The 10,614-nt window shown below is 35.3% G+C and overlaps 1 protein-coding gene across 1 annotated transcript in view; it reads right to left on the minus strand.

The window, feature by feature from the left end:
* The window catches only part of CRISPLD1 (cysteine-rich secretory protein LCCL domain containing 1), a 20,852-nt gene extending 14,098 nt beyond the window's left edge, over nt 1–6,754 (minus strand). The window contains exons 1-8 of the mRNA XM_009072689.1: nt 6,636–6,754; nt 6,368–6,500; nt 5,021–5,136; nt 4,070–4,170; nt 2,844–3,023; nt 2,691–2,751; nt 2,496–2,562; nt 1,759–1,889 (exon numbers count right to left, since the gene is read on the minus strand). Coding sequence (XP_009070937.1) covers nt 1,759–1,889; nt 2,496–2,562; nt 2,691–2,751; nt 2,844–3,023; nt 4,070–4,170; nt 5,021–5,136; nt 6,368–6,500; nt 6,636–6,754 — 908 coding nt within the window. The remainder of the gene's footprint in view (nt 1–1,758; nt 1,890–2,495; nt 2,563–2,690; nt 2,752–2,843; nt 3,024–4,069; nt 4,171–5,020; nt 5,137–6,367; nt 6,501–6,635) is intronic.
* Between the last annotated feature and the right edge of the window lie 3,860 nt (nt 6,755–10,614).

The following is a 10,614-nucleotide window of genomic DNA, read 5'->3' on the forward strand; positions in this document are numbered from 1 at the left end:
ATAGGAAGGTCCTTTAACAGTCTTTTATCTATAAGGCATCTAAATGTCTTTTTACAACATTTGAATCAAAAAAAAAAAACCCAAAACCAAAATGGCCAAAACTGTTTAGCAATGATTTGATTATCCACGCCCATAGCCAACAAAACCAAGTGTAAATACCTTGCTCTGAGTTATGATTCTCAAAGGACAGGTGCTAAACACACGCAGTAGGCTGGACACTCACACAGTTTTGTCTCATATGACACAGAAACAGAGAGATTTCAATTGATGGGAAACCAATTTTTTCTAGTTTAGAGATATTTTACAGTTTATGTGCTCCCACGCTTATAAGAAAGCTGTCTCCTAATGTGTTAGTATTGATACAATCAAGATTTACATTTTTCTTTGTCTCGAACCAAGTAAAAAAAGAAATATTTGTCTGCATTTTCATTTTCAGGTGGGTAACTAAAACCACCATCAGATCATTTGATTATCCAAAGAAAGAGATTGATATCAATGCCTTAAGTGCTACCCAGGTAGACCAAGTTATAGGCCACTGAATTTAGTCTACCTGATCCATGTTTTTCTATATGCAGGCTTAGACATAACTGCTGAAATGAGAAATTATGACAGGTGACATAGCATGTCTCATTCATTCACACAGCATAGAGCAAGAGCACAGTCTCTGATGATTACCTAGCTCCTTGAGTTTACACCTGAGCCAAATGTATCCCTCTGATGATTACCTAGCTCCTTACCATTGAGTTTACACCTGAGCCAAATGTATCACAGCAAAATTCTGTTTTCCTTCAGTTCAATACTACTCCTATGTTAACTGTTATACACATACTACTATTCACATATACCAACTGTAGACAGAAATAGGACAGCAGTGTACAGCTCTGAAGAATACATTACTATACGATAAAGTGCAATTTACAAATACTAAGAATATCTTAGATTCAAGCACACTAATATTGGTGTTTTCCTATCATTGGATAATTACATATGAAACAGCCAAGTATTCTCCACTTTTATGCACTGCTTGTCTGGGTTTTCTTTTAGCATGCCTATGAGTATTTGGAGCTGTTTTCACATAGCAATCTTAGAACAAGCACCTCAACAGTGCAGTACACCTGTGAATGAAGCTTTCACAGTACGCAATATTATTCCATCACTGGTCAGTGAATTTTGCAGAAATTGTGCTAAATATTTGTGCAAAACATCATATATAAATTGTGAAACTGTGATGAAACTATCAGATATACAGGTAGAGTTGCATTTTCTACTTGGTTCATATTGTTCATAATGCCTGCCACAAGACGGTCACTTAAAAAACACAAGCTTGTAAGATTATTGCTTTGTTAACTGTCATGGATATCTCTGTCCATGGTTCAACCCTGGAAATATTGCTACCTTTGTCCAAAACACCTAAAACAATCTGCCAGTAATACTAGTTTCCTACCATAAATCTATACACTTACCAATGAATTAATTGAATGCTCCAAATACTGAGATTATTTAACTACAAATACTAACTTAGTAGCCAAGTGATTCTTTAAATTATTTCACCTTCTTTCACATCATTATTGTGTCACTTTTCTGTCCACCACTAAACACTGGCTACAATTTCAGAATGGATACAATACCTGTATACCCACACGCCTTTTTATAGTATTTTCATATTCTTTATGAGCAAAATGTTATTACTGTGATATATTCTGTATGAAACACAAATAAACAAGTGAAAACTTTTCCATATATTTTAAAAAAACTTACCCAATTGACTGAATGCCATTTCTGTAAGACTTGATAAAGTAATTTTTCCTTCCTTGCCTAGTGACATCAACCCAACCACCTTCATTGTCTAGGATGCCATAATGTATGGCAGCTTTACAAATACTGGATTGCTGAAAAACAGAGCAGGAAGAGTAGTTCCACGTCAGACAAAAAGCAGGTTTTAATTACAATGTGTCATTAAAAACTTGGTAGATAGTCTATTATATCTGGCATGATCTATGCCAGTATTTTTCAAACCAATAAAACACCATTTTGCCTTACAGAGATAAATTATTCTCATTTACAGTATACTTGTTCAGAATAGCTGTTATTTGCTATACTGGTTTCCAGTTCTACAGAGTAAATGATGTACTTTCAGCTAGCGTTAAGACTGTACAACTAGGCCTATCTTACTGAAGGAATTTATATGAATGTACCCACAAAGTGCTGTATCTCTCCTTTAGTCACACCTGCACATATTCACATGCAAATATGTAGACACAAAAATTCTACTTCTTTGTATAAGTACGAAGAACATTCAGACAGTACATGCAGAACAGTGGATGCAAATTTAGATCATCTGATGCTATCTTAAACATTTGTGGCAAGCTTTTTATTTTTGGTGAATGCTGTTATCCTCAAAATCCATTCTTAATATTATTTTAACTAGTGTTCCAACAGAAAAGACATTCTATTAAACAGCCTACTGGTACAAAATCTAATTTAAAAATATTTACCATTTCATAATGCACACTTCCAATAACTTTGGCTTTGCTATCCAAACAGCCAGCAGGACATTCATACCTAAAATAAGAAAATACAACTTGGTCTTAAATCATGGGATTACAAAAAGGGAAAATATTCCATCTCACATACAAATATAGCCTTTTTTTAGAATAATCTCAGAATGACAACTGTAAAATTTACCATACCTATTGCAAGTTGTTCCTTTGCACTGATCTCTTAGCCTTACTTCACATGAAACAATCTGAGCTAAAACAAGCAAAAAGCGAATTCACTGCAATGCATTTGATACAATATATTTCAATTTTGTTGATCACATGCAGATCAGGTAAATTCCTTACACATTTGCTGTGTACTTATTACTTCATTTTTCTCACTGTCATCAGTGCCTGTGGAGGCTGAAGGTGAATGTGTTCTTGGTCGGCTTTGAGCCGCTGCATCCTGGGCTTTGGATCGCTGACGTTCAATCTCATTGGTTTCCTCTTCTGGTTCGTGGGGAGAATAAGGTCTTTCTGAATCCTCTGTTTCAGAAAATGGGGGAAAAAATAATCTCATAGAAAAAAAATCACTGTGGAATGCAAATCCCTTGCTGTGTTTTGCTAAAATGACTGTTCTCATGAAATGGTGGACAAATGAAAGCAAGAAAGCAAGGAAAACTTTCCACTGCTTCATAAGACGGAGAGCTGAAGATTAACAAAAACATCTCAAGTATGTTTGTGATACTGAGCAAAGATTATTTTTTCCTAGCACATGAAGCATAATGAAGTATGAAAATGCTCTTAACACTCCTGGTTTAGTATCTTTATGCCATCAGAAAACCAATAGAGCAAAGATGATCTCTGGCAGAGTTTTACCAAGTTCATAGATAACACACAATTCAAGAAGCTTATTTCATAATAACACACAACTGAAAAGGATTCCCTTCTATTCATACATAATGAAAATAATTTTGAAATACTCATCACTGAATCTACATTTCTTACTTAGACAAGAAACAAGTGTGTATTTGGGCACACTCACACAGCTTTTATGGTCCGTATGCAATGACAAAAGTTATTAACAAAAATTGCTACATTAGTTGTACGCAGAGCAAACCAAGAAGAAAGTAGCAGCTTCACAATATGCTGCATTTCAATGCTACAAAATATCAACAGAATTCCAAAAATGGTAAGAAGTTAATAATCATCCTAGCCAACAGTTTGTTTAATTACTAATGTCTTCTAGTCTTGTTCTTGATTTTTCACATAGCACATGGCTATGTCACTGAGATAATGTTTCCCTATAAACAAATGAATGCATAGACTTACACTGTAATTACAGAAAGGCATATAAATAGCACACAGAGACAGTCTCCATCTTTGTGCACTAAAACCCCTGGTGAGGTTCAGCCTCATGTATCATAAGTACATGATCACATTCATCATAGTAAAGTAGGGCCCTACCAGGTCTTTGGGCACATGCACCATATATTCTATTCCACTCTGCTAAAGCATAATGAGGGATGAAATCAAAAGAAAGGTTACATTTCTCCTCCAATTTATAGCTGTAATATTAAAATAGAACATACCTCTGTAACAAAGATTTTCTCTACAACCTCCTCCAAAACTAGGGGGACATGCAGAACAAGGGCGGCCATGTTTATAAGGAGCATGACCCCACCAGTTACCCCTTTACACAAAAAGAAAATAAATAGTTAGCAAAAATTGCCTTAATAAATGAACATATTAACATTAAACATCATATCAAATGTCAACAAATAAATGATGAGAACCAGCAGACACGTAGACCATAACATTGTTTTGATATTCCTAAGTAACAAGTGATGAGAGGAAATGGGCTCAAGTTGCACTAGGAGAGGTTTAGATTGGAGATTAGGAAAAGGTTGTCAAGCACTGAAACAGGCTGCCAGGGAAGTGGCAGAGTCACCATTCCTGGAGGTATTTAAAAGATATGTAGATGTGGCACTCCACTCAGGGATTTCATGCTGACCTTGGCAGTTTTAGGTTCACAGATGGAGTCAATGATCTCAAATGGTGTTTTCCAAGCCAAAGGATTCTATCCTAATTACACAGAAAATAGCTGAAAAGTCCATTAAGGAAAAAATGAAGTTTACTGCCGTAAACTGCCGTAAAATCTTTTCAGACTGGCATAGCAACACAAGACTAAATTCCTCCATTATGTGAGAATGGGCTCTGCTCTCCTGGATGCAATATCCTGTAAAATTTGATCTTAACCTAACCATGGACTTTCTGTTACACGTTCCTTATAAGTCACAATGGGGAGATACATTTATTTTTCAGACAAATATCACACTACAACAAAGATCTTTGATGCTATATACTGAAGCACTAGAAAAATCACACAAGTATTTAAGCAGCCAAAGGCTACATTAGGAACAATGCTCTATTTTGTAACAGTACACAAAATAGAAAATCCAGACTTATTTCCTTTCAGATTATTTCCTGGATTATTATAAAGTATCTTGCCCCCTCAAGATATTTTTGGGTGCCCTACTTACTTAGGAGAATAATTGCATACAAGATAGACTGCTTTTGGCCAAATCTGCCCCCAGATGTTCATGTTATGACACAAATTAATTGCACAACCGATTCTGCTACTTGTAGCCCAAACAACCTATGGAAAAGGAAAAAAAAAACATGTGAAAACCAAAGCTGATTAACTTTAAAATAAAATCTGTCTCCAAACTTCAACACATAAAACTCAAATCACAGAAATGATGTATTCCCCTCTATTGGGATGAAGTGACCTAATTACAGCTGTCAAAAGGCCATTCAGTTATATCCTCATTGGAAAGAAAAGCTTTACCTTGATACAAAAGACAAGGGGTTTGAATTGGTTGGACTGATAGATTAAGTGTATTTCAGCAGTAAAAGCAGGTTACCCAGAAGATAAAACTTCACAAAAAATTCATACACCAAATAGATCCAAGTCATGGAATTTAAATTAAAATGTTTTCGTGACATTGCAATCTAAGGCAGCTGTGCTCCTTCATCCACCTTTCATTGCAGATCTCAAAATAATCAGAGTTACAAAGGCTGGAATGTTCAAACTAGACAAATATGACAAGTATTGAACTTGTATTAATTCAAGATAAGCCAACTGCATACTACCAGCAGGATTTAGGAGTTGAAAGAGACAGGTACTGTGAAGAAATAGCACCACAAAAAACTGTATGTATGTATTGATCTTGCATGTGATAGATATGTGCAATTAGAAAATAAATGTTTAAAAATTAATATTTTTTAAGTTTTCTAATGTTATATTGAAAATTATATGTGGACTGTAGTATAATCTGAAGATCATGTATTTCCCATTCACTGAAAATATGACTGGTTCCCCTTTGCAAAAATTCAAGCTACATACACAGATTTCAGAATTATGACGTAAGTTAGTTTATACAATTTCAAAAATCTTGCTGAAATTAAAGAAAGAACTTAAAAGCTGTTGTTTGATCTGAGGAATTCACCTAAGAAAACCTTTTTTTTTAATGAGCTGTTTCTTCAGCATATTGTGGAAAGGACTAGCAGCATACCAGCAGAGAGACCAGATTATGTAAAGTGCGCTGAGCAGTAATACTCAGTTTAACACTGGGGTTTGTGGACTTTTTCCTTAATCCTGCTAAGGAAATGATATCTATGAGGATAAGATCTGATGATTTCTATGACAACGCTACCCTGCAACCGACACCCAATGGTAACTATGGAATCTAAACAAGCCCTTTTTGGGCTCTTGTGCTATGGCATATACTGCAAGTTTAGTATGTTCTAAGCGTCATATGGTAACCTAACTGGAGGTCTTGACCACTCTTTTCCATAGCTGATAAAAACCAAACCCACCTACATACCTGTGTGTAATGTGTGCAAACAGGACCAGAGCATTTGTATGGACAATATGGATTGCATTCATGAGGATGGGGATATGTGAAATCTCTCACTTCATCATACCATGCTTGAACATGAAATGTTGGAGGTCTGTACCTATGAAAGCCAGTAGCAGTGTATTAGATCATACAAAAATTGTAGCTTCTATCATTTTTTCCTTTAAGCAACAAGCACATTTTGCTAGATTTTAAAAAAACCTCATATATTGTATACAACATTATCTTAAATTACCTTCCCCAATGTGCCCCCAAGTTCTGTCCAATTGATGGAAGAAGGCTTGCTGGTCCATGTTCCCATAGACAGGTTTCAGCCCATGACTCTGCAGATCTCTCCAATTCTGTGTCCCACATCTGCAATTTGAAAGAAAAGAAAGGGACATCTTCTAAGAAATATTTGGTGTTTATCTCATTCTCTAAAAAATAAAGAGGACTGTCCATTTTTGAAGTTTCTTTTACCAGAGCAGAAGACTGAAGAAAAAACCAAGACTTTGAAAATTGTATGCTTCATTTGTGTTACGTAAGAAAAATGTTTTCACCAACAGAAAAAAAAAGTTTTAATCCCCTTCCCTTTAGAAACCATGTGCAGCCATGCTGCAGTGAATAAAGCACAAATATGAAACTGAAAGGCTTAGTTCAACTTTCCAAGCTAAATCAAGTGCATTTTTCTGTCTTGTGAGATTTCTTTTTAGTAATGGGCACTTTTCTTAGCCAAAAGGGTATTATCCAACATACTTTCAAACAAGACTTTATTTTCTCTAAACCAATAGTTTATGTGAAATGAATGCAATTTTCTCTTCCTTTACTATAATCAGCTTTTGCTGAAATAATACACAATTCAAACACAAATTACAAAAACTAGAGTAAAGTTGTCATTCACTCCTTTTATGGCTATGCTGGAAAAAAAAAAAAAAAGGATACATCCATGACAGTAAGGCATGTTTAAGACAAGTCAAAGAAAATTATTGTTTATGACTATTGTTTACCCTTATTTTTTATTCTTTAAGGGACATGGAAGAATAGGTTTGTAGCTGAAAAGCAAATGCAAGTTTCTTTCAAAAGCACACTAAAACCTACGCTTCTTGAAAGAAATCATAACATACCGTGTATGCATAGTTTTTACTGCACTAAGCTGGGGTTTCCTCAAAGTGGTCCATCCCTCTTGTGCAAAGTATCCACACTGCTGCCTGACCTTCTGAATCTCCCAATAGCTGCAGAAATAGTTTCCAGATACCTGACTCTCCGATACCAACACTCAAGTTAGGAAACTATAGTATTTCCGGGAAGGAAACATGTCTTGATAGTACCTCAAACATTTCATCATAAGTTCAGACTAAGTTTCATGGAGTGAGACTGTGCTATCTAAATAACAGTAATTCAGTATTTCCAGATCCAAATTCCCATGCAGACACTGGAGATCATGTCTACAAATTTTTGGCACAGATGAAAGGTAGAAAACGTCTTAACACATCAAAGAATACACAAATATAACAGACAAATTCCACGCGCTAGAATTTATTTTTCTATTGATTTTGACATGCAGTTTTCACCTTATTAATCAGATTACTCATTAAAAACAAATATGTCCTTGGTTATGCAAGCCCATGATTATGCAAAGACTGTAATATCACTCAGTTTAATCCTAGAATATCTGTTCTTGCTTCTCTTCTTCACAAGTCTCTAATGTATTGAATTCCATTTTGTCTGTTATTATTAATATCATCAGCAAGTAAGAAATTTACAGGGTGCATTTTGACTCCCAAAACACAGCATTTATTTTGACAGAATTACTCAAACAGTGTAATAATGACACAATAAATCTTTCAACCCACCCATGGATACAAAACCTACTGACTTTAGAAAGCAGTGAGAATTTTCTATTCTCCCTCCAGGGACAGCATTTCTATGTCATAAACCACAGCATTCTTTAATCTCCATAAGAAAATATTCTAATCTTAAATCACAAAGTTTTATATGACAGTTTCTATAAATCTTTTCCTCTTCCCTTTTGTTGTCACACCATCATAAATAGTTCTTCTCCCTATTGTACCCATTGTATAAAAACATGAAGATTAACACAGTTCTTCCACATATATATTTTGTTCTTAAAGACTGTAGAACAATTGCTCCATCATTCTACCACATAATCATGAGACTGTAACATTTTAAAATAAAACCACTACTGTTTGGTTTTGTTGCATATATTGTATGACATTAAGTCAGCTCAAAATCTTATAATATGCAGATTTAGCTCCAAGTACGAATGAGCCATAAAGTCAACATGTTTCCCAAATAATTTCTATTAGGAATGGTTTAACCAACTGGATTATGAAATACAAATTTAGAGTAAATTAGACTTATGACACACCAAAATTTGGGCACCTGCTCACTTTTAGAAGTTCCATTTTATACAGCTATTATAACTGAAATGATGATATTTTTTTGAAGATCATAGCTAGGCAATCAATAGTAGCTCCTTGAATCGATTCTACAAACTTGTGCAATGTTTAACAAGATTTTCTTTTAAAGAGCGATGATAGCTATGCATGACAGAGCCATCCAGAACTCTGCAAGAATAGCTTTTTGACGAAAAACTTAAATTCATCGTTAATCCTCCTGACATATGAAAACCCATACTCCAAGTAATGCTGAAATTGGATACAGCCTTCAAAAAAAGTTGTCTTCCTTAACTGTTTCTCTGCCTTCATCCACAATATAAAATATTGTCTTTACTCCCTTTACCCTGCTTGCCTCACCACAGATACACACTTTTCCCAGTTTCTAGGCCACAATCTTAGCTAGAGCAAAGAAATATTCATGCCTCAGCAGACAGGCTTCAGCTCTTTGCAGGAAGCACAGTGCAGGAGACAATATCAGCAGTGAGGAGTCTGAGGTGTTCGGATACTTTTGTTCATTGCAAACTCATTCCTGACTCCAGAAAAAGTTGGTGTATGAGCCAGCGAGCCAACTCCACACTCTTCAAGAATGGCTTTATGTGTGCAAGATTATTTCAGGTAGGAATCTGATAATTAATTATGGGAAAGAAGTCATAGCTTAAGGTTCATCATGAGGTAATCACCTTAATTGTTTTTATGTTACAGAGCTTAAATTTGTCCCATTGGTGCTTTCCATGGGTTTAGTTTGCTACAATTTATGTTGAAGTGAGCCTCATCACAGTGCACTTTCATTGGAGCAGCTCCATTTATGATAACCAGGATGAAGCTTAATTTCTTTCTTATTTTAATCACTTAAATATTGTTTTGAGATGTGATGGAGTAAACACTGAAAGCATTACATATTCAGATGTACAATTCTGTCAAGTGTAAATTGTACATAGGAAACAACCTCTTCAATTGCAGCATTCATTGCTCAACTGGTTCATTTTCTTAACAAGGCCGCCACTTCCTGTCCTCTTCAATTGCAGCATTCATTGTTCAACTGGTTAATTTTCTTAACAAGGCCGCCACTTCCTGTGTCTGTACTCAAAATAAAACTTCTGCTAAGGTACATCAAATTTATGAAACATTCTGGAAGAATGCCCAATATCCCAGTTTCAAAGAATTTCCTAGATATTCAAGTCACTTTCTTGTTTGCCAGAGACTTCAAAGAAAAAGTGGGAATAAAACATCACTAACCTCCTACAGCCAGTGGAAAAAAAAGGTAGAAGGGTTTAGTGGAAAAAAAAGGTAGAAGGGTTTAGAAGTCAAATACTTGGGTCTCTAAGCCCTACCAAGACAGAAGCAATACAGCACAAATCCTAATCTATGTAAAAATGAAGAAGTTTCTCAATCTCCAGGATCACTCTAGTGTACTTTAATAGGAAGGGGGAAACTTGATATTCAAGAATAACTTCCTCCAGACTCAAAAATGATGCATCCTGAGGAGCAAGAAACCAGGCAAAAGAGACCTGCGTGGATGAATAAAGAACTCTTGTCAATACTCAAGCATAGCCAGGAAATACACAGGAGATACTTTTGGCTGCAAACAATGAATGTATCTCCATACACAAAGAAAGCTAAATGTGTATGTGTTCACGTTCAATTTTGTAAAATTCAAAAGGCTTTTGTTCTCTCAGTGTTCCCTTCCTACTTAAAGCTGGGAAGAAAAAAGATAAAGGCAGGAAAACAAATGCATAAGGACAGGTTTACAAAAAAAACCCAAACCTGTTCATTCAGAGCAAGTTACACAATGAAGAACTTCAAACAAATATAGAA

Source organism: Acanthisitta chloris, unplaced genomic scaffold (genome assembly GCF_000695815.1).
Source record: "Acanthisitta chloris isolate BGI_N310 unplaced genomic scaffold, ASM69581v1 scaffold18344, whole genome shotgun sequence".
Lineage (NCBI taxonomy): Eukaryota > Metazoa > Chordata > Aves > Passeriformes > Acanthisittidae > Acanthisitta > Acanthisitta chloris.